Consider the following 26159-nt stretch of genomic DNA (forward strand, 5'->3'; position numbering starts at 1 on the left):
AGGCCCCCGAATTCAACTTTACGTTGACCAATGGCCAAATAAAGTACGAAGTTGAAGAGCATTGAGGGCCCAAAATTCCGAAAGGTTTTCCGAAAACATACCTAATAAAGAGAATTGGAAAAATGGGATTTATCGCAGTGGGAAGCTGCTGTTTGCATAACGTCCTGCGACAAACGTTTCATGCATATGCATGATACCTATTTAGTTTGTATTGCCCACTCAGCTGTTTAAACAATGATAAACAGAAAGCAATTCAAATGACACAAGCAGTGGCATTTGATATAATAAATGTATTGAATAAACACAATAGGAATTCAGTCAAAATGTATTGATATAAATAAATATAATATATAGAATAAATACAATATGTATCCAGTCAAAATAAATCGATATAATAAATATAATATATAGATAAACACAATATGTAATCTGTCGGGATATATCAATATAAATGAATGAAGAATAAATAAAATGCATCACGAATAACAATATACTGAAACAGAATCAGATAATAATATGAACACCGACTTGTTTTAGATATTTCTCAAGGATTCAATTATTTTCAATTTGTATTATACAGATAATTAAATCATTCATTCTTCGTCAGAAAGAAACAAATAGATAAATCATTTTTTGGAAAAAAAATAATAAGCGAGGGTTAAGATGAAAAAACAGAAAAGCATATTACATCTATCAAAATTTAAAACTGAAATGCGTTTGCTCAAAAAATGCATGTAAAATGTATACTCTGCGTATATTTTGTCGTTGTTCTATCGTTTGCAATCCAACTCATTATGCAACTGAACTATTCTACTATATAAATTTTCTACATCAGATTCTACATAATTTCAGTTCAAAGAGAACATAATAATACCCCTATCAGTATATACCTGTCCATTCCATCATCAACATATATTCGTTTTCAAACGAAAATGACCTTTTTGTTTACATAGAAATACTACAAGGGTCACTAAAACGAGGCTTTTATATATTCTTTGATCGATTGATTGTTGGTTGTTTAAAGTTCGGTGGCAAATATTTCATGCTTGGTATCCTTTGATGAGAGAAGTCTGAATATCTTATCATAAAGAGCGTCGTCGTAGTTATACCTATTACTGAAACGATGCTCTGATCTTTCTGCCATTCAGTGGTTGTATGGGACGAAAATTGTCTACAAGTTTGCCTTCATAAGCATTTGTCACCTTAGTTTCTTGACTGTATGTGTTAAGTCGACGGAAATCCATAGCCTGAAAGCAAAACAAATAAAACCAAGTTTTATTTAAAAGAAATAACAGTTGTGACACAAAACCGCTCAGAAGGTAAAGAAAATATTTTTGTTGTGAGAGAAAAACTGATGTATCAATATTTGTAATGTCAACGAGTCCCTTGTTAGTACCGAATATCGAATACCAAAAAGATGCTCGACTAATCGGTTTCCTGTTAGAACATTGACTTCTTTAGATATAATTGATTATAATTGAGAGCACGTCTACGGAAATCAAATAGTTGATTAATAAAAATTAAATTACGATTCGAATGTTTTCGCTTAATTGTCATTTAAAATTCCTCCGACAAGAGGTGGGCAATGCACAAGAGCAGCTTTCTCAGGCTTACACTTTTGGCTAAATGTGTCTTAGCCATTCCACTATATCTGAATCGTTAAAGCAACTTTTCGTCGAGGGATGTTAGTACGAAACAAAGTTGAGAAACCGTCTCTGCCCAGAAAAAGTTTACAAGATAATATTTCTAATTATCAAGAACAAATTCGTTGCATCCTTGGAGATTTTTGGGTTTTACGTTCATTAGACAACTCATAATACGAAAATTGGGTAAAATACAAACTTCACTTACCTGTTCCTGTGATAATAGTAGTGGATAACGTAACAGGATCCATGTTACATTTTCACTACATGGTGGATGTGTTAGAGATCCATCATACACCCAGTAATCCTGTAACAACTCAGAAACTGCAAAACATATTTTAGTTATTACTACTTCAAACACTTTCCAAACGAGGTAATTGATGAATGAAGTTTTGATACACAAAGAAAAACTAATACATCCAAACTTCACGCCTTTCTGTTAAAAATTCAGTAAGTGATATTTAACTCTTTCATGAAGAAAAAGGATGTTAATTAGATATGTGGTTTTTGAAACGTTTTTAATAATCTAGTTATGAATAATATCTTTAGACGGCGAACAACTTTATCGGTAGACGGGAATTGTTAAATTACATGCAAGTACCGCAACACTTCGACAGATAAGATAAAGCTGCTTTTGCTGCTGCTGGTGGTGGTAGTAATGCTGCTGCTACTCTTGCTCCTGTTTGTAGTTGTATTTTTGATCATGGGAAGCATGATTGATGTTCATATGTCTTCAAAGATCATGCGGCCAAACATATACGCTACAGCAAAGGTTGCAAATATACATCTTCACTTTTTTGTATGCCAATCGAGGTTTGGAGTTTTCTCTTCTGGATTTACCATCTATTAAGAATATATTTGTTTACTTCAAGCAAATGTTTAGCAAGAAAAACACGTTGTCATCTTTCAGGCGATATATCTAAAGACCATCGATCATCAAGACAAATTTGATTTGATACAGTTCGTTCCTGTTTACCGTGGAATAGTTTGGTTTATCAAACGTGACGTCCGTAATATCTTCTTTTAATATCGACCGACTGGAGAATTGGGAGACATACACATAACATACGACTGGTCCAAGAAACTAAAACAGAGGTGAAAAGTAAAATAACAAAAATACCGAACTCCGAGGAAAATTCTAAACGGAAATTCCCTAAGCAAATGGCAAAATCAAAAGCTGGGCCACATTAAACGAATGGCTAACAACTGTCATATTCCTGACTTGGTACAGGCATTTTCTTATGTAGATATATATCAATAAATATCAATGCGTCTCATTGATTCTTTCAATTCCTGAACGAACAACAAAAACAACAAATAAACTGTTATCACAGAGATATGTCTCGCTTTTTTGGTTATTTCGATAATGCAAATGTTGAAATTAAAATAGCAACACTTTTACATGTAAGTTTTGTAAATATTCAAAGTCAATTAGGCATGACTGAAGGTACATGGCTAAACAATTTCCATTGAAATGAGATGTGCCAATGTTAATACAACTGCATACCAAACACCACTAATACATGTAAACTAAGCAAAATTTCAAATTCGATAAACCATAACTGAGGGGGCGGGGTCAAATATTCTCCATTGTAATGAGATGTACCAATGCTAATACAACTGCATACCAAATATCATTGACCTGCCACTAGTGGTTCCCCATTGACCGACCTAATCACAAACTAATACATGAAAACTTAGCAAAAGTTTCAAAGTCAATAGACCATGACTGAGGGGGCGGGGCCAAATAATCGCCATGGAAATGAGATATGCCAATGCTTATACAACTGCATACTAATTATCATTAACTTACCACTAGTGGTTCCCCATAAACTGACCTAATAACAAACTAATACATGAAAACTAAGCAAACATTTCGAAGTCAATAGACCATGACTGAGGGGGCGGTGCCAAATAATCTCAATGGAAATGAGATATGCCAATGCTTATACAACTGCATACCAATTATCATTAACTTACCACTAGTGGTTCCCCATTAACTGACCTAATCACAAACTAATACATGAAAACTAAGCAAAAATTTCAAAGTCAATAGACCATAACTGAGGGGGCGGGGCCAAATAATCTCCATGGTAATGAGATGTGCCAATACTAATACAACTGCATACCAAATATCTTTAACTTACCACTAGTGGTTCACCATCAACTAGACCTAATCACAAACTAATACATTGTTGACGCCGACGCCGGAAACAGCATACCTATGTCTCGCTTTTTGACTCCGTCAAGCGAGACAAATACGAACCAAAAATATTGCGGAAAATATAATTCAATATTGATAGAGACATTGAGAGACACAAGCACTGAATTACGGTTTCACACTTTACTATTTGAATAACATTAAACATTTTGCTGACTTAAATGCAATTGTTTTTTTTTTATAATTCTTTAAAGGATAATTTGTACTTTAAATGTTACTAATTTTATTAATATAAATTATCTAGATACAATTTGTATTAGTTATGGATGTCAGACATTTTACAATCTCCGCTTGGTCACTTGATTGAACAACTAGATAACTTTTAAAATGATCGATGATAAAAATCGCACACGACTTATCTTTTATTTAATTCATATGTAACCCGGAGAAATATTTGATAAACTACACTAATATCTTATCAGAAAATGAAATCAATAGTCTGGTTAATTCAGCACTACCTATTGATATATTACATCCCCTTGGCACTCTTAACAGTTTAACACATTTTAATTTCAGTAAACCATTCCTCTAATCTCCATACAATGATTTACAAATAAAGATTATTTATGTCTGGTTATTAATTTACATTTTATATTTGCTTTCCGTTTTACTTCCGTCTATACACCTACAAAGAAGAACTTATATAATCTGTCGAAGAATTTGGGTATTTGAATGTAATTCAACAAAATGTACCTTCTACTAGTTCTACGTATTAAGTTGTTCGCCGTCTAAGATTGTTATTCATAACTAAATTATTAAACGATTCAATAATAAATTGATGGATCGATTGGTGTTTAACGCCACTTTCAGCATTATTTTGCTAATTCGTGGCGGTCAGTTTTTACGGGTGGAGGAAGCGAGGTGCCCGGAGAGAACCACCGACTTTCGGTTGGAACACTGACAATCCTAGTCAATTAAGATTGGAGTCGAACTCACAACCTCAGTGTTGACAGGCTAGTGATACAGTAGTTCGATTACTCCAACCACCCGGTCACTTGGGGCCCTGATTCACAAATAAATATTACTCAATAATAAATATTTCTCCATAATAAATATTACTCCTTCATTGTTTTAACTAAAGTATGTGTCCTTTATATAGAATGATATAACTACTCACGTATTTCACATTATATACTTCATTGACGTATACCCGACAGTTTTTTTCATTTCTGTACATGATCTACTCACAAGGATGTATAGTATATAAAATCATAGGAGCAATACACTGTAAACATGTCAATATTATTATTTTTAGAACGGCGCCTAAAATTGGTTTCGGTATCTTACAATTTTTCTATTTCTAAAACTGGACCGATGCCATAGCTAATGATTTGCAAAGTATCAAAGGTATGGTAGCATATTCCTTTGTATTGTCATGACATTACATTTCTCTTGTATCTTAACTCAAAAGTAAATAAATAAAAAAATGTTAAAATTGTATCCCTGAAGATATTTAGGAGCAATGCAATTGATGTTGGACTGTAAGAGCCCGGTGGTATACTGAAGCAACGTTTCTGCTCGTGGACTGCAAGTTGCCAGGGGTATTTTGTTATACTTTAAAAACAAGTAAGCAATACATTGTATATATCTCTGTCATGAAAACCTCGTGATTTTATACACTAACCTCTGCTGTCTATTATGTATATTTTGTATGAATTGACCTCTGGTACACGTCTGTGTCTGAGGAAAAAATTCAGTTTTTGTTGTTGGAACCATGCTACTGCTGGTGGGCTACAAGAACACAAGAGAATCGTCGAGCAATTCTATTGTTGATGGACTGTAAGGCCCATAGGGTAACCTGGACCACTGCAGTAGTAGTTGGACTGCAAGAGCCAAGATCCAAATGGTATTGGAGCAATGTCACTGGTTGTGAACTGCATGACCCCCAAGTATTCTGCAAAACATTCATTGTTAATGGACGAGATGACCCCGTAAGTATCCTGGAGCACTGTCATTACTGGTGGACTGGAAGACCCCAGGGGTATTATGGAGCAACATAACTACAAGTTGACTGCAAGATCCTAATAATATTCTGGAGCAATGCGATTACAAGTGGATTGTAGGATCCCAAGTGTATTCTGCAGCAATGTCTCTGCTTCTGGACTACAAGACTCAAAATGATTTTCTATAGCATGCCATGACCCAAACAGTATTCTGCAGCTCTTTCATTGATGATTGAGTGCAAGACCCGAAAGATACTCTAATGCAATACCATTGCTGATGGACTGCAAAACCCCAGAGTTATTCTTGAGCACTGCCATTTTGTAGTCTGCAAGAACCCAAGGGTATCATGAAGCAATGTGACTACTTGGACAGTAATATCTCAATAGTGTTCAGGAGCAATGCAATGGGTATTAATGGAGGAATGCTACTGCTGATAAACTTACTGACCTCAATGGAATATTGAAGCCATGTTATTTTTGGAAGACTGCACGATCCCAAGGGTATTCCGAAGCAATGCTATGACAGGTGTTTTGTAAGATTCCAAGGGTGTTTCTGAGACAATGTAAAAGAGAGATGAAAGATACCAAAGGGACATTCAAACTCATAAGACACAAAATCAGTACACAAAATATAAAATATAAAACATACAAGAGTGCACACGCTGAAATGTCTCGCCTTCTTTACTAATCATTGATATTATGTTGATAGTCCTAAATATAAAGCTTTATTACAACTGTCACATAAACTTAACATTAACCAAGTAAACTAAACATTGACCAATGAACCATGAAAATGAGGTCAAGGTCAGATGAACCATGCTAGGCAGGCATGTACAGCTAACAATTCTTCCATACAACAAATATAGTTGACCTATTGCTTATAGTTTAAGAAAAAACAGACCAAAACACAACAAGAGTGCACACGCTGAAATGTCTCGCCTTCTTTACTAATCATTGATATTATGTTGATAGTCCTAAATATAAAGCTTTATTACAACTGCCACATAAACTTAACATTAACCAAGTAAACTAACATTGAACAATGAACCATGAAAATGAGGTCAAGGTCAGATAAACCATGCTAGGCAGGCATGTACAGCTAACAAATCTTCCATACAACAAATATAGTTGACCTATTGCTTATAGATTAAGAAAAACAGACCAAAACACAAAAAATTAACACTGAGCAATGAACCTTCAAAATGAGGTCAAGGTCAAATAAAATCTGCGTGACTGACATATAGATCATAAAATATTTCCATACACCAAATATAGTTGAACTATTGCATATATAGTATTAGAAAAAAAAGACCAAAACTCAAAAACTTAACGTTGACCACTGAACCATGAAAATGAGGTCAAGGTCAGATTACACCTGCCAGCTAGACATGTACACTTACAATCATTCCATACACCAAATATAGTAGACCTATTGCATACATTATAAGAAAAACAGACCAAAACACAAAAACTTAACTATAACCACTGAACCATGAAAATGAGGTCAAGGTCAGATGACACCTGCCAGTTGGACATGTACACCTTACAATCATTCCATACACCAAATATAGTAGACCTATTGCATACAGTATAAGAAAAACAGACCAAAACACAAAAACTTAACTATAACCACTGAACCATGAAAATGAGGTCAAGGTCAGATGACACCTGCCAGTTGGACATGTACACCTTACAGTCCTTCCATACACCGAATATACTAGACCTATTGCTTATAGTATCTGAGATATGGACTTGACCACCAAAACTTAACCTTGTTCACTGATCCATGAAATGAGGTCGAGGTCAAGTGAAAACTGTCTGACGGGTATGAGGACCTTGCAAGGTACGCACATACTAAATATAGTTATCCTATTACTTATAATAAGAGAGAATTTAACATTACAAAAAATCTTAACTTTTTTCAAGTAGTCACTGAACCATGAAAATGAGGTCAAGGACATTGGACAAGTGACTGACGGAAACTTCGTAACATGAGGCATCCATATACAAAGTATGAAGCATCCAGATCTTCTACCTTCTAAAATATAAAGCTTTTAAGAAGTTAGCTAACGCCACCGCCGCCGGATCACTATCCCTATGTCGAGCTTTCTGCGACAAAAGTCGCAGGCTCGACAAAAACTTAATACTGAGCAATGAACCTTGAAAATGAGGTCAAGGTAAAAAAAAAAAACCTGCGTGACTGACAAATAGATCATAAAATATTTCCATACATCAAATATAGGTGAACTATTGCATATAGTATAAGAAAAAAAGACTAAAACTCAAAAACTTAACTTTGACCACTGAACCATGAAAATGAGGTCAAGGTCAGATCACACCTGCCAGCTAGACATGTACACCTTACAATCATTCCATACATCAAATATAGTAGACCTATTGCATACAGTATAAGAAAAACAGACCAAAACACAAAAACTTAACTATAACCACTGAACCATGAAAATGAGGTCAAGGTCAGATGACGACACCTGCCAGTTGGACATGTACACCTTACAGTCCTTCCATACACCGAATATACTAGACCTATTGCTTATAGTATCTGATATATGGACTTGACCACCAAAACTTAACCTTGTTCACTGATCCATGAAATGAGGTCGAGGTCAAGTGAAAACTGTCTGACGGGCATGAGGACCTTGCAAGGTACGCACATACTAAATATAGTTATCCTATTACTTATAATAAGAGAATTTAACATTACATAAAATCTTAACTTTTTTTTCAAGTAGTCACTGAACCATGAAAATGAGGTCAAGGACATTGGACATGTGACTGACAGAAACTTCGTAACATGAGGCATCCATATACAAAGTATGAAGCATCCAGACCTTCCACCTTCTAAAATATAAAGCTTTTACGAAGTGAGCTAACGCCGCCGCCGCCGGATCACTATCTCTATGTCAAGCTTTCTGCGACAAAAGTCGCAGGCTCGACAAAAACTAAAGCCTGGGCAACACGACCCCCACCAAAAATCGGGGGTGATCTCGGGTGCTCCGGAAGGGTAAGCAGATCCTGCTCCACATGTGGCACCCGTCGTGTTGCTCGTGTAAGTACAAACCCGTTGATAAGTCTAATTTGGAAGGTAACATTTGGGGTAAAGAACATCAACCCTTTATCAAGGAAATCATAATAGGAAATACAAGCCCTGGAATATCGTATCAACTGCTGCTGGAATGTTGCTACATAGAAATGGAAAAATCACAATTGGGAAGCTGAAATCATCTCTTTTGTCGTAAACTTTTGTTTTGAACCGACCCTCATTGTGAATTTTTAGATGTATTTCAAGATATGAGGCAGACTTTACTGTATCTGCTGTATCCTTTATCTCAAGATCGATGGGATAGATGGGTTCCACATTGTCACCAAACTTTCGAAATATTTAGTGAGAGGACATCATCTATATAGCAGAAAATGAAGTTCAAGGATAATGCTAACTTCTTTTCTTCATAAGAAGCTCCTGTATGAAGTCAGCCCCATATGAATAAAGGTACAAGTCGGCAAGAAGAGAAACACATTTGGTTGCCATGGGCATGCCGATTGTTTGTTGAACAAGAGTGCACACGCTGAAATGTCTCGCCTTCTTTACTAATCATTGATATTATGTTGATAGTCCTAAATATAAAGCTTAGCTTTATTACAACTGTCACATAAACTTAACATTAACTAAGTAAACTAAACATTGACCAATGAGCCATGAAAATGAGGTCAAGGTCAGATGAACCATGCTAGGCAGGCATGTACAGCTAACAATTCTTCCATACAACAAATATAGTTGACCTATTGCTTATAGTTTAAGAAAAACAGACCAAAACACAAAAACTTAACACTGAGCAATGAACCTTGAAAATGAGGTCAAGGTCAAATAAAACCTGTGTGACTGACATATAGATCATAAAATATTTCCATACACCAAATATAGTTGATCTATTGCATATAGTATTAGAAAAAAAGACCAAAACTCAAAAACTTAACTATAACCACTGAACCATGAAAATGAGGTCAAGGTCAGATGACACTTGCCAGCTAGACATGTTCACCTTACAATCATTCCATACACCAAATATAGTAGACCTATTGCATACAGTATAAGAAAAACAGACCAAAACACAAAAACTTAACTATAACCACTGAACCATGAAAATGAGGTCAAGGTCAGATGACACCTGCCAGTTGGACATGGACACCTTACAGTCCTTCCATACACCGAATATACTAGACCTATTGCTTATAGTATCTGAGATATGGACTTGACCACCAAAACTTAACCTTGTTCACTGATCCATGAAATGAGGTCGAGGTCAAGTGAAAACTGTCTGACGGGCATGAGGACCTTGCAAGGTACGCACATACCAAATATAGTTATCCTATTACTTATAATCAGAGAGAATTTAACATTACAAAAAATCTTAACTTTTTTTACAAGTAGTCACTGAACCATGAAAATGAGGTCAAGGACATTGGACATGTGACTGACGGAAACTTCGTAACATGAGGCATCCATATACAAAGTATGAAGCATCCAGGTCTTCCACCTTCTAAAATATAAAGCTTTTAAGAAGTTAGCTAACGCCGCCGCCGCCGCCGGATCACTATCCCTATGTCGAGCTTTCTGCGACAAAAGTCGCAGGCTCGACAAAAACACGTCCTCCAAAAGAAACAAATATGTTGTCATCAGAGAATTTTAGTTTGAATCATAGCGATTTTTACAAGGTGTGATTTATCCCTCACTGAGATAAGATACTGGTTTCTACGTTGGTCATTCTTTTTTATCAAACAAAGCAGGACAAACTCTTTCAATTTGTCTTTTAGTTTGGAATAGGGAATACTTCTGTAAAGTGTAGAAAAATCAAATGTTTTAATACTATTAAAAGATAAAAGAGTTTTAGATTGTATGTACTCTAAAAGATCTTTTTTTAGTTCGCCACTTCTATAATAGGTAGTTTCACAATAACTTTGAAGCCCGATTGCTTATAAAATTGATGTTAATAATTTAGAAAGAGGTTTCGTGGAGCACTTGGAGGACTCATCAATATAACTTGTTTGTAAGGACACTTGTGTAATGTAGGTCTCCAATAGAGGTGAAGGAACATCCAGTTCTTCATCTTTAGTTGATATTCTAAAGGAACATAGAACAGAATTACGATTATTCAGGATTTCCTCATGGGGGTATATTTGAGTTTCCAAGTAAATTGTCAATACCTAATTCATTTATCAAGCAGTTTATGTAATGTGATTTACACACAAAAACGCTGTTGTTTGTGGCTTTATCTGCGGGGACAACGACATATTTGTCATAGAGGAAAGACAGGTGTTTTACAACATTTGGGTCTTTAAAGACTGATGAAGCATGTGTATTCATAAACCCATTCAGTTTTTTGTTATTCTGTATAAACGACCTTACAGCCTTAATCCATTCGGAAAGAGTATCTTCGTCTTCTTTCTCGCGTTTAATACATTGCCTGGCATATTTTTCGTTGTGTTTCCAATTGATGAGTTCAGGCTCACGATATTTCGGACCTTTGGATAAAACATTTCGCAGAGAAGTGTTATTGGGAATGTTTAGGTCACAAGCAATTACGTGGCCGGGTCGGATTATATATGAATGGGGAACTAGCACAGGTGCAATCAGGAGGTTTAGACTTGAAGTCGTCAATATTGAGATCTTGCAACACGTGTTTGCAATTGAAAATTTTATTGAAATTGAAATTGAAAATTTAATTGCTGGGTGATTCAAGAACCCAAGGGTATTTTGGAGAAGTGTCACTACTGGTGGACTGGAACATCAAATGGGAATCTGGAATAATAGCACTGCTGGTGGACTGCAACATCAAATGGGATTCTGGAATAATAGCACTGCTGGTGGACTGCAACATCAAATGGGATTCTGGAATAATAGCACAGCTGGTGGACTTCAACATCAAATGGGATTCTGGAATAATAGCACTGCTGGTGGACTGCAGCATCAAATAGGATTCTGGAATAATAGCACTGCTGGTAGACTGCAACTTCAAATGGGATTCTGGAATAATAGCACTGCTGGTGGACTGCAACATCAAATGGGATTCTTGAAAAATAGCACTGATGGTGGACTGCATCTTCAAATGGGATTCTGGAATAATAGCACTGCTGGTGGTCTGCAAGGTCACAAGGACACTCTGGAGCACTGCCATTGCTGGTGGTCTGAAAGCCCAAATAGTGTTCATGGGAGCAATGTCACTGCTGGAAGCCCATAAGGGTTTTCTTCAGTAATATCACTGATTCTTGACTGCAGAACCCCGAGAGTATTATTAAGTAATGCCACTGATGATGTCTTCAAGATCCAAACGGTATACATGTCTGGTATTGGTCAATGTCACTGTTGCTTAAACTGCAAGACTGTATAGTATTCCAATGCCATTCATACTTAAGAACATTTCATATTCTAAGGCTCCTACCGAGGCACAAAAGGTAGTTAGATATAAAGGGATAATTAAAATTCATAAGCCGAAAAAAAGAAAATATACAACACCATGGCCAAATGAAATGACAAAATGACAACAGTCCACAACACAGAAAACTAAAACAGAGCAACTAAATAATGAATAAATAAAAAAGAATATATACCGATATACTTTGCCTGAAATATAACATATCCATTTATTACCTACCTGGTAATAATGAGGCTGGATTGAAAGGCGCATACGTTGTCTTTTGTCTCCCCTGAAAATTTTATTAAATTTATATATTTTGTGTAGTGGCATACTTTATCATAATTCTTTAAAATTAAATCCAATTAGAGAAAAATCTAATCAGATAGGAAGCAAAAATAACGATATTTAAAAAAAACCAAGATGAACAGCAAGCGCAAAGGTCTTGTATCAATGGTTATCGTTTGAAAGCGAATTACATTCCTGAAATTGCTTAAATCCGCTTCATTCGGACTCTGTTAGATAGTTGTCTATCACTGGAAGTCTTACTACATCTCCTTATTTTATATTCATTTAAAATTCAACATGAATATAAGTCTGTGGTGGGAAACTATTGAATTAAACTTGCATTGCAATAAGTTTCAGTTTTACACCATTAAAACAAGTCTTTTCAACTGATTTTCATAGTTTGTTCTTATGTTGAACTGTTACACCACTGTACCAAATTAGGAGAGGGTTGGCACCTTCAAACTAGTTTAATCCCGCAGCATTCTGTATATGCCTGTCCCAAGTGTCAGGAGCCTGTAATTCATTGGTTGTCGTTTGTTGCTGAATATCATATTTTTTTTGTTCATTATTTTGCACTTAAATCAGGCCGTTAGTTTCCTCGTTTAAATTGTTTTACATTTGTCATTTCGGGGCCTTTTATAGCTAACTATGCGGTTTGGGTTTTGCTCATTGTTGAAGGCTGTATGGTGACCTATAGTTGTTAACTTCTATGTTATTTGGTCTCTGGTGGAGAGTTGTCTCATTAACAATTATTTCACCTGTCTTATTTGAAGTAGATTGCAATGAGTGGTTAACTTTTTACTATAAAACTGTCAGGGGCAAAGGTAGTGTGTAACCAGTATAAAAAAAATGTCTGGCTTATTTCGGTATCATAAATTTCTCATGGTCAGACTAATCGGTACACCACACTGTACAATGTAGTTTTAAATCAAATTCGCATAATCTGTCAGTTGCAGTATAGTAGCCGATAATCTAATAAATATACAATGTGAAATGAATAATTTGGTCGCAGAAATAGGGTCAGTCATTAGTATTTGACAGTTTTCCTAGGTGAAAACGGTCGCCAAGATATTCATAAGTCGGACATGTCTTGTTGACTATTCTTCTAAAATAACAATGGTAAAAGAACAGAACAAAAATTTTTTTTGAAACTACAAAAAAAAAGTCATGTTTTAATACGGAGAATGCACAAACCCTTTTTACTGTCGTCAGGTCTAATGGGCTTTACATATACCAATTGTTTAAACTAAAACTGAAAGAAACAAATGATCACCTTGTACAGTATATCATCTAAGGAATCAGCAATAAGAGCTCTAAATGCAGGATTTTCTCGGCCAATCTGAAAAAGTTTACATGAGAATAAACATAAGTACTAAGTTTCAAGTTGAAGGACAATAACGTCTTTGTAAACTACCTTAAAACAAAACTTAAACCCGATACAACGGACAGACGTACAGACCGGAGAACATAATGCGCCCTAATATCGTAAATAAACTTGAAATACTAAGTAGCGAAAAAAATAAAATAAAAGAGGCAATGAAGTTATTATTTCCCACTGAATTTAAGAGCAAGGAAGTACGAATTCCTGGTCAAAAAAGAATCAATTGTGTTCAAAAAGCACAAAATTGAATATTTGAACTGTCGTTCACGTCCTACTAAACAAATACGTTATCAGTGAGTATAAAAGTCTAATTTGAAACAGAATTGTTGATCAGCAGTTAAGTTAACATTTGCTTCCTTCCATGTGAATTAAGCGTAAAATCTTGTAGGAATGAAAATATGATATAAATTTTAAAGATGACGATAAACTTGCTATTGTTTAATTGAACAAGAGTGCACACGCTGAAATGTCTCGCCCGTTTTACTTATCATTGAATTTATGCTGAAAGTCTGCAATATGAAGGTTTTACTACAAATATCACATAAACTTAACATTGACCAATGAACCATGAAAATGAGGTCAAGGTCATATAAACCCTGCCAGACAGACATGTACACCTTACAATCATTCCATACACCAAATATAGTTGACCTGTTGCCTATAGTATCTGATAAACTGACAAAATCACAAAATTTATAATTGACCAATGAATCATGAATATGATATCAAGGTCATATGAACCCTGCCAGACAGACATGTACACCTCACAATTATTCCATACACTAAATATAATTGACCTATTGCTTATCATATCTGCAAAATAGACAAACCACATAAACTAAAAATTGTTCAATGACCCATGTAAATGAGGTCGAGGTCAAATGAAACCTGATAGTCAGCAATGTACACCTAACAATCATTCCAGACACCAAATACAGTCGCCCTATTGCTTATAGTATCTGAGAAATAGACCAAACCACAGAAACTAAGCATTCTTCAATGAACCATGAAATTGGATCAAGGTCAGATGAAATCTGTCAGTCGGACATGTACCCCTTACAATCATTCCATACACCAAATATAGTTGACCTATTGTGTACAGTATCTGAGATATGGACTTGACCATGTAACTTTAACCTTGGTTGCTGATCCATGGAATAAAGTGGAGGTCAGGTGAACCCTACCTGACAGACATGTAGACGGAACCCACATATCCAAATACAGTTATCCTATTACTCATAAGTGAGTGTTTTACTCAACAAAAAAACTGTTTTTTTCAAGCAGTCACTGAACCATGAAAATGAGGTCAAGGACAATGGACATATGACAGACGGAAATTTCGGACATAAGGTATCTGTATACAAGGTATGAAGCATCCAGGTCTTCTATCTTCTGAAATATAAAGATTTAAACAAATAGTTTACGCCGTCGCCGCCGCCGGATTGTAATACCTATGTCTCGCATACTGCGACTTTCATCGCAGGCGAGACAAAAAAGGGGCATTCTTTACGAGAAAGACTATAGTTCCAATGTTCTTAATGTTTATTGTTGCAACAAGACAAACATAATTAAATACGATCATAATTATGATCTAACCTGCACAAACAAACAAATCGCTGCAATTCCATTCTCTTTCCCGGTTGCTTCCTCTAAATTTTGATAAAGTGTTGAATTCCAATGAATAAACTGCAGCTGTTAAGACAAAGACAAATATCGTTAAATTTTCAAATATCACAAAAATAGTTTATATAGCTCTAAGATATGACGTACTAAATTGAGATTAGATATATACGACGAAATAAAATCTGTTAGAAATGATTGCAGTTACTGGCATACTTTTTAGAGAACATTTATAATCTGTATGCAATAAGTTGTTATACGGACCTCCATAGGAAAAGCCTTTCCATTAACTGTATGTTCCGATCCTCTTCCGCTACATCGTCCCCAGTGGAATCTGATCTCGGCTAACTCGTATTCATCATCGGCCAAGGGTCCTCCAGTTATTACTGTCGAGAAAACATTTTAAATTATTGGTAAATAATGAATTATAATACATCTCACAAGATTATGCAAAGTGTGTCGACCGGGATGAACGGTGGGGACTTCCATTACCCCTGGAAAATGAAGGCATGGTGGATAAGAGCAGATATTTTGACTTGCAATAGGCCACCTTCAAACCCCTTAAAGAGTTGTTGCACTGCTTTTTTTAACACCCAGGGAGCTTGACACTCTCCATACAAGAGGTATATTAGTTGACGACCCAAACTTCGACCAGAAGGGGCTGCGTATTTATACATCCTACAAAACACATATCATTCTTTAGGATGGGGTTTACTGCCGGAAGACACGCATGGCCGTAGTTAACACATGAGGTCATCTAATGACTTTGCATATTTTCTGATTATTTACATACTTCGCAAAACAAGAAACGCCCATTTTTTAAGACCCGGTTCTCTGTTGCCACCGAGGCCCCTTTCCTCCTACATTAGTATGAGTTTTACTCATTGTTGGCCTTACAGTAACCTGTAATTGTTAACATCGGTGTCCTTTGGTCTTAGATGGATAGTTGTGAATTTTCTCATTGGCACTTAATCCAACATCTTTTTATTTTATATAGAAGATAAAATAATAATCTTTGTTCTTTCTGAGGACTTCAGCATGTTATGATAACAATAGATTTTTTTTTAAATTTCATTTTGTTTTAAAACAATTTTGAGATATGAAAAAAATGATATTTCACATCTTTCTTCAAATACATAGAAATTGGCTACTTGCTTTTTAAAAACGTTGTACCAAATTCCTGACAAATCCTATGGTTAGATACAATTTGATTTTTAATTACAAATTGCGGCGGTTTAATTACTAGTACGTCAATTTTCTTCTGCGGTGTCATTTCATCATTCCGCATGATAAAGTATGAATTATGTGTCGAGTAACCGTTAGCATAAGATCGATTATATACTAGTATTATTTTATTTCTGGTTGTAAGTGCTATTTTGTCACGTGAACTAAATGATAATACATCTTTGAAAAAAAAAATAACTTACCTGAGCGAACAGCCTGTTCTTGTCTAACGGACGTATCTATAACAATAATATCTATTCATTAATTAATTATATCTGGAAACAATAGATGAAAGATGTATCACTCCCTGATCATATATAATATTCCAATTATATTCTCATTTTATCTTCTCATGTAAATACTTGCTCCTTAAATGCAACAGTACTTAGTGAAAATTAAAGGATTGTCCATGCAGTCTGTCTAACGTTTACTACTCTCTCAAGTCTAATTTTTGTTGTCACTCGTGATTAATTTATGATTGTTTCTTTCTCAACGACCAGTGGCAAATATTTCATGCATATTCAGGACGAGAAATTATTAACAATTAATACAATAGGTAGGCTGCAGAGACGGCAGAAATGAAAGTCGTGGAACTGCCACGGAAAAATAATAGTATACTGGATAGACGCAGAAACTTAGGGTAAATTTCCCTTTGTACGAAAATACAATGCATGGAGAGATTAAATAATTAAGCTGAAAACAAATTAGTGTTAGATACTATATATATCTAGTTACGTATGCATGGTAAAATGCGCTCGTCTCTTGCTTGACGAAAGGCAGCAAAGTATTTTGTTTGTATCTTACTGGAATGATTCTACTGCCAATATACTTTAGAACTGAAGCGATCGATAGTGAACGGAAACAATGATAGGATTGTTCGGGTTACATATTGTGATTTGATTTGTGTTGATTGTTATATTAGTATATGATTCATAACTTGTAATTATGAGAGTATAAATGAAAGAATCAATTACCAAACATTATTGTATTGGCATAACGTACGATGTAAACTGTAAATGTATATCAATTTTGTTTGAATTTTTTAGTCAGTTGTGTTGTATGTCTGCATGTGATGTATTTTAACACAGTTTTGGCTGCTTGGTCCAAATTATTGTCACATTAATCTATTATGTCTGTTTAGGTTGCTCATTGAATTTAGTCAATAAGACGTACGGAACTATAAACAATTGTCATACAAGTGGGAGGTTTAGATAGCCATAAAAACCAGGTTAAACCCACCATTTTCTTCGGAGAATGTCTGTACTAAATCAGGAATATGGCAATTGTTTTTTCACTTGTTCCGTTGATTGATAGCGTTTGCTTTTGACAGTTTTTATAAATGAACTTCCCCTTTTTGAATTTGCCTTAAAGTTCGGTATTCTTGTTATATTTTTTCACCAGCATTCCACACATCATGTCATATTTGTTATTTCTTAATTATTTTCTTCATATAATACCGGTAATAAGATTTTGATAAACATAAACATGTAGAGTATTTAGAGAGTTTGACTCTAGTCGGATATGACCTCAGGCGGTACATTGATAGTAAATCAGCAAATAGTAAATGAGAAATAAGAAATAGCAAAATAAGTAAAAAGAAAAAGAAAAAATCGCCGCTGAGGTCAAATGTTATAGGACTTTCCACAAAGTAAACAACTCATATTTCTACATCTCCGCTTTAAAACAATTTTTTTTTGCTGTGAATTCCAGGCAAGTCAAAAAATGAAAACAATACGTTATAAATTTCATGCGTCCGAAGCGATTTTCTGGATTTACCTTCAAATTTCATGTTCAATACACCGTTTTATTTGTGAGAAGTTTTTTTTTCCAATTGTATACATTGTATATACCTTTAGGGTACACGTTATCTGCAACACACACGATTTCTCAATAGATATTCATTTGGTATGTTTTAAGACCGCCTACAAAATACACAACTGACAGCTGCTTTGAAATGGAGAATGTTTATCTTGTGGACAGAATGAGGGAGTGTGTCTTTACCTTCACATGAAACGTGTGCCTGTTTGTGGTACTGCAAATCCCAGTAAAGGCTAGCGATTATTCTAATGATTCTTGTGTGAAATATATTAAGGAGAAATGGCCCCTTTTCATTTAATGGATATAAATCCACTTTATTCTAACTCTGGTGGACAGTTGTTTCATTGTTCTTCTTTTTATATAGAACACCACCAGGTAATAGCTCTTCTTTGTTTTTATGCTCTCAAATAACAATTATAATCCTAATCATTATCTGCACTAAAGAGCCAGCACGGCTGAAAACTTTGAAATGCTGGACAACATCCTCAGAAACCTCAAGTTCATAAGCATTTGCAGTCAAATCTGCTAAAGGTCATCCCTATTAAGTGAAAAGCTGTATAATACAGTCAAACCTGCTGTAAAGGTCATCCCTATTAAAATTAAGTGAAAACCTGTCTAATACAGTCAAACCTGCTGTAAAGGTCATCCCTATTAAGCGAAAACCTGTCTAATACAGTCAAACCTGTTGTAAAAGTCATCCCTATTAAGTGAAAACCTGTCTAATACAGTCAAACCTGCTGTAAAGGTCATCCCTATTAAGCGAAAACCTGTCTAATACAGTCAAACCTGCTGTAAAAGTCATCCCTATTAAGCGAAACCCTGTCTAATACAGTCAAACCTGCTGTAAAAGTCATCCCTATTAAGTGAAAACCTGTCTAATACAGTCAAACCTGCTGTAAAGGTCATCCCTATTAAGCGAAAACCTGACTATTACAGTCAAACCTGCTGTAAAGGCCATCCCTATTAAGCAATCTACAAGTTTATTAATACACTCAGGCACCATTGTGTGCAACAAGAGCAACATAATATACATGTAGTATACAAAATAATAAATTGGTCAATTAATATTACAAATAAAAAACATCGCAACCCTTTTATCACTACGGGTGAAAAAGAGGTTTTCAGTATTTGTGAAATAAGTTCAGGATAGTACTAGCGTAGAATAAAATTTTATAGATAGATTATTAATAGAGTTCATGCACTTCGCATTGATTTTATGTTGACCAGGCTTTACGAATCAGGTTCGTCAGAATTGATTCTGTTCCGCTTCAGAATTTTCCGTTGTTTTGGTATCGGACGATTCCATGGGTAAAAATCACTGGGTCGGGTTGAATTAATGAATGGACTTTTATCAGATAAATTATCTGCTTCAAGATTTTAAGCAAAAACCAGTCCTGTCTTGTCATGTCACCTACTTCTTGTACCGCTGTAGAAATACATATGTATTATTGTGCTTACATCCCAACTCCTTTGTTCTAATAGGGATGATCTGAGTCGGATCACCCCTTCCAGATCATCCTACCTTGAGTTTCTTTGTTCTGCATGATTTATGTAACATTTTGGCGGGAATGTCGAACACACTATAAAACTTAGATATATTTATGCGGAATATAGACTAACTTTCAAAATTTATGTAGAAAAAAATCCACTAAATTTCCAGTGTCTATGCCGGGAATGGAACTCAAGACCTTAAGCATATGAAACCACGATTCATACCCTTACACCAGGAAGACTGGATACAAACTTATTGTTAATTTAATATATTTAAACATTGTATCCGGGGCTCATAAAGGGTATATACTATATAGTAATATTTAAAGTATTATAATTATTGTATGGCATTCTTAACTAGATGTTATGAAGCGTAAATATTTTTTTATACAGTCTAGAAGAGCTGGGATGTAAAATAGTTATCCCACTCGGTCCGGCCGTCGGGATGATCTTACACTGACACACCGCGTCCTCATGGGATAAAAAAAAATAATCAAATATACCAGGCTGATAATTTTGGACGCCAGACGCAAGTTTTGTCTACAGAAGACTCATCAGTGAGGTTCGAATAAAAAAATTTGAAATGCCACATTAAGTAGAAGTTGAAGAGCATTGAGGAAACAAAAGTCCGAAAAGTTTTGCCAAATTCTGCTTATAAGTAATCTTATCCTCCGGGGTAGAAAAACCTTAGTATTTTGAACAGTTAACATTTTTGCAAAACAGTTAATTTATAATTTTGACCATATGAATGATAATTTAATTATGTCAACACAGAATTGCTGACTACTGAGCTTATGATACACTCTTAATTTACAGAGGAATCTATATGATTTATACAATTTTGAATGCGTCCCATAATATGTTTTCAACAGTTTTTTTCACAATTTCTATCATCTTAAAAATAGATTAATAGTTTAATAATCATGGAAATAATGTTTAGAACAAATTACGTAGGTAGAAAATGTCAGTATGAAGGAAGTTGACAGTTGACAGAACAAAATTTTGCTGATTGTAATGTAAATTATTTCCCTTTATTATTAGCAGATTAATAATTCCTTTAAAAAAAATACCCAAATTACAATTACGCAATAACTTCCTGTAAGAAAACAAAGCTATATATTATTGATCAACAAAACAATGTCTTGAACTAGTAATTCATAAAATTTATTTAGGATAGAAGTTTTCATGTCAAAGTTAAGACTTTTTCAAACCAGTGCCTCATATTATAATGTCATTTTTTTATTTGAATATTATGACATAAACAATGTTTAACTAAAGTTGAATGGAAGTATAACTTAAATGAAAAAAAAATGGAAGTATAACTATTTAACACTGCTAACAACCTGAAGTAATTACTTGAATATCTAACCAGTTCATTAGCTTGTGCAGATGAATTCAAACTGCAATGTGGTAAACCATTTGACCAATTGGTATAGTATAAGGCCAAAGACTACTGAATAAGCACAGTAAGAATCTAATTTTAAAGGTCAGCTCTCTCATAAGGTCAGTTTTCTCTTCTCCATTGGTGACCTTTTCTTAACAAGTTTGCCGGTATATCGTAAACTGTATTCTGGTACCGACTTATTCATATATACTATAATATACTGAGACACTGGTACCGACTTATACATATATACTATAATATACTGAGACACTGGTACCGACTTATACATATATACTATAATATACTGAGGCACTAGTACCAATTTACATGTATACATATATACTATGATATACTAAGACAATGGTACCGACTTATACATACTGAGACAGTCGATGAATCACTTTAACTCTCTAACTCTCGATATATATGAGAGAGAGAGAGAGAGAGAGAAAGAGAGAGAGAGAGAGAGAGAGAGATAATGACTTACCGTTTCTAGATTTTGGGTAAATAACTACAGTTTGTCCGTTATTCAAGAAGTCTGTTTCCCTCGATGATGTATAGGAAATTGATAGAAGTTTCTCCCTTAACTTCGGGTCGTAAATTGCTGTTTTAGACACAAGATTTATAGGTGACTGTTTTGTTCCATTCGAATCCGGAAATTGTGTACTCCATTCTGACGATTCTGTAAATTGGTAGAGAAATTTGTCATTCATCGTTTAAGATGACCCATATATATATATATAAAGCTGTTTTTTCTATATGTAACTATATATGATCGGATTTGTTCTGCACATTTAAGTTTCATCACTATTAATAGAAAGGATTACTTGTATGTGGTAAGGAATATGAAACATTTCCAATTATGCATGTTTCGTATACCCAGGTGATGATGTACAACAGTCTGTATACTGATTATCTACATGTACGTCACAAAGAAAATACGTTAATATTAATCATAAGCAAGAACACGTACCTTTTCGGATATTATGTATAGTCAATTGGAGACCGTGTTTACATTCAAAATATATTTGGAAATTGGAGGAAATAAAAAGATATCAATAATACAGTGAAAGGCATTCAATGTAAAACTACAGTGACACATGAAGTCTTGATACATGTTAGTAAAGATTTTGGTAAAGATCGAAAGATGCTTTGAAATGATAAAAAGGCACATTGGCTCAAATTTCATAATAAAGCCATGATAATAACAATGAAATCAAGATAGACGAAATCCAACGCAGAAATTATACGCGGCCTTCAATGTGTCTGCTGTTGTTTTATCGATATCGTTTAGTATACTAGTTTAACAAAGGCATTTCATTTGAGAATCTGACGACAAATAATCAATAATTATAACAGTATTACTTATCCCTAATGAAAATACAACACGGTTAAATGATAATAAATAGCATATGGGATGAGGAAAGCCATATCGGCAGTCATATTAATGGGCTTCATTAGGAAACAATAGTTCATCAAAGCCAAAGAAAAAAGAAAATGCATTCTATATGGCCTAAATTCCTTCAAAAAGAATAGTTTGCGAAGAATTATTTTCAAGTAATCTTTTCTTGGTGCACAGTCGTCTTAGGTTACAAAATGTTCACAAAGCGTGTTAAAAAAGAGTTGTCCATTCTTCATTAGTATGTTTATATATATATATATATTGTAAGTTTTGAAAACACATTGAAATATTTGTACTTTTTCCTTGGTAAAAATAGCATTTTCTTTTTTTAGTTTCGACAAGTCGAACCCGTATTGAACCATCGCTTTATCAGATTGGAATCAATCACCCAAATTGGTCATAATAACCCGTTTGGGGTTTAATAGCCCAAATGTTATATAAATTTACAGTGCAAACATTTTTTTTTTTTATTTCAGCAATAATATTCAGGAGTGCAATTGTTAGGAACAATAGTTGCAACTTTTGGTAAGGGAATTTTTCAGAAACTGAATACGTTGCTGAATTGGTACCTCTCAGGAGCTCCATCTTCCGTGGTGGTCAATGTTATCAACAATCAAGTAATATTTCACAAAAAAAAACAAAAAATACATTGTATTTCTTGCACAGTATTAAAATTCATATCCCATTTTCACAAATTCAAAACGGTCTATTATAACTCATTTGGTTGACTGGAACCCTGTTTTAAGCGTTTATAATTTGTATATATCTACAAAAAAATTTTAGAACCTTAAAATATACATATGATTGATTGATTGTTGGTTGCTTAACGTCCAGTGTATATACATATGAAGCTGCGATACTGTTAACTTGAGTAAATGATTTGTTCCAGGAATCCCCCTGTTGAAACACGATTAAATTGTTTGACTTACTTGTGTAAATGAATTGTTCCAGGAACCCCCTGTAGAAAACCGAGTAAACTGTTTGACTTACTTGTGTAAATGATTTGTTCCAGGAATATCCCTGTAGAAACACGATTAATTAGTTGACTTACTTGTGTAAATGATTTTTTCCAGGAATACCCCTGTAGAAACACCAGTAAATTGTTTGACTTACTTGTGTAAATGAATTGTTCCAGGAATTCTCCGACAGTTACATCACTAACAAACCCAACTTTACGAATTTTGACAAAGCTACATCGTCGTTTTAGAAGTTGATTTCTTATTCTTTTTCTGTTGTTCGCTATCGTTGTGGCTAACACTGAACTCATGTTGGAAAATTTTATTTAATCAAAATGAGTTGTAGTCATCGGTGCGTTCGATGACAAACCGGATATTTTTATCTTGTGAAAGAACGTATAAAAACATTTGTTACCTGAAAGATCAGACTCCTTGGAATTTATTTATTTGTCAATTTATTTACCGATTAATATACCTTTTATTTACTTAATATGATGTTTAAAACGGAGAACTTTTTTTCTATAGTTAAAAGTAAAAGGACAGCCCATTGACTACCCTGACTGATGATTAATGATTTAATGTTCTAAACGCAGAATAAAATTGTCTACATTCAACCCCCCACCCCCACCCACCCATTTCAATGTTGTGGCTCTAACCATTTATCTTTTGTGGAAGACGGCTTGTTTTTTCTTCTCTCGGAACAAACACTTTTTAATAGATATAGGAAGATGTGGTATGAGTGCCAATGAGAAAACTCTCCATCCAAGTTTAAGACTGTTATCTAAAACAAGTAATTTGTTTTTCAATAACATACAGGAACAAGAACTTTTTGGGAAACTAAACGATAAATAAAAAAAAATTAACCTAAATTTTATTGAAAACAAATTATATTTTTTTTCAATTCCCTTCTGAAACAAAATATTTTTTTAAAAATTTAAAATCAAACGATATCTTTTTTTTAAACCATGCATCCCCCACTCAAGATGAATGTTCGGTGTCTAAGTTAAACCCCCCAGTGACGACTAGACTAGTTGGCCTACATGCATTACAACATTCGGTAAGTACCAAATAGAAATTTTCTGTTATAATTGGTTTTATTGTTTCGGTTGTTTAATAGAGGATTGTTAATCTCCACAACCTAAGGTTGATAATTAATTATCACTAAGAATCTATCGACATATTTTATACATTCTCCAATGTAACCCAAAGACTTGGGTGGCACACATATTGCTCAGCAAAACGCAAAAGTTACACTTTAACAACGCTTAGTCAGAACCTCACAATGAATGTTTTTGTTATATCAAGTCTCAATTGGATTACCATGTTTACTGGTTATTGTGAAAAATATTTTTGTCTACATATTCAACTTACATTTAAATTTTACCCACACATTTCCATAAGGTGCCAAAAGTTGTGGTCTTATAATACATCATGATTGAGTCTGACAGAAATGACCTTCTTATATACCAATACCCATGATCCTATAATATATCATGACGGAGTCTGACAACATTGATTTACTCAGATACCAAAATCGGTTACCTTTTAGCGCATTTAGTTTGATATAAAATAAGAAGATGTGGTATGATTGCCAATAAGACAACTGTCCACCAGAGACCAAATGTCATAGAAGTTAATTGACTTCAAGATACCAATACCCATGTCCCTTTAGCGCATCCTACTTCAAACTGATCGACTGTTTGTTCTGATTGTTCTGACAACATTGACTTACCGAGATACCAATACCCATGATCATGTTTGAATCTGATTATTTTGAGAACATTGACTTACTGAAATACCAATACCCATGACCCTGTTTAAATTTGTTTCTTCTTACAACACTGACTTACTTAAATACCATTACTCATGATCCTTTAGCGCATCATAATTGAATCTGATTGATCTGACAACAGTGACTTACTGAGATAACAATACCCATGATCATGTTTGAATCTGATTTTTCTGACAACATTAACTTACTGAGATACCAATACCCATGATCCTTTAGCGCATCATGTTTGAATCTGATTGTCCTGACAATGTTAATCATCCAGCTGCTACTGTTAGTCCGCTTCACAGGTCGACTCGGTCCATCATCAGATGCTGCAACAAAACAATTTTTGTTTACACGTCTAGACACAAGAAAAAAATCTTTTGTACCAATGTAAATATGCTCGATATACTTACTAGAAATGTAATGCTATGATTAATTCTGTCAAAAAGAGGAAAAAGATACCAAAGAGATATTTAAACTTATTAGAAAAAGACAAACTCATAATACCATGGAACAAAGAAACAAAAAACGACGGAAAGACCATCAACCGTCTACAAAACACAACAAAAAACGACGGAAAGACCAT

At 34.5% G+C, this 26159-nt stretch overlaps 1 protein-coding gene and 1 long non-coding RNA gene across 4 annotated transcripts in view; both read right to left on the reverse strand.

Annotated features, from left to right (window-relative positions):
• Positions 1–313: 313 nt before the first annotated feature.
• LOC127701231 (carbonic anhydrase-related protein-like) overlaps positions 314–26159 on the reverse strand; it is a 30537-nt gene continuing 4691 nt past the window's right edge. For 2 of the 3 annotated variants that reach the window (XM_052205049.1, XM_052205051.1), the window contains exons 2-10: positions 25780–25902; positions 21929–22123; positions 16952–16987; positions 15789–15910; positions 15501–15596; positions 13797–13862; positions 12476–12527; positions 1852–1967; positions 314–1247 (exon numbers count right to left, since the gene is read on the reverse strand). In XM_052205049.1, the coding sequence (XP_052061009.1) occupies positions 1113–1247; positions 1852–1967; positions 12476–12527; positions 13797–13862; positions 15501–15596; positions 15789–15910; positions 16952–16987; positions 21929–22123; positions 25780–25902 (941 nt within the window). In that variant the 3' untranslated portion in view covers positions 314–1112. Of the gene's footprint in view, positions 1248–1851; positions 1968–12475; positions 12528–13796; positions 13863–15500; positions 15597–15788; positions 15911–16951; positions 16988–21928; positions 22124–23956; positions 24134–25779; positions 25903–26159 lie in introns of those variants that run through there. The other variant, XM_052205050.1, reaches the window with a different exon arrangement.
• On the reverse strand, positions 7044–10464 carry LOC127701232 (uncharacterized). The gene is made up of 2 exons (XR_007981896.1): positions 10159–10464; positions 7044–7642 (listed from the first exon to the last, which is right to left on the reverse strand). It is a non-coding gene; the product is annotated as an uncharacterized LOC127701232 (long non-coding RNA).

This window comes from Mytilus californianus, unplaced genomic scaffold (assembly GCF_021869535.1).
Source record: "Mytilus californianus isolate M0D057914Y unplaced genomic scaffold, xbMytCali1.0.p SCAF_5, whole genome shotgun sequence".
NCBI classification, from domain to species: domain Eukaryota; kingdom Metazoa; phylum Mollusca; class Bivalvia; order Mytilida; family Mytilidae; genus Mytilus; species Mytilus californianus.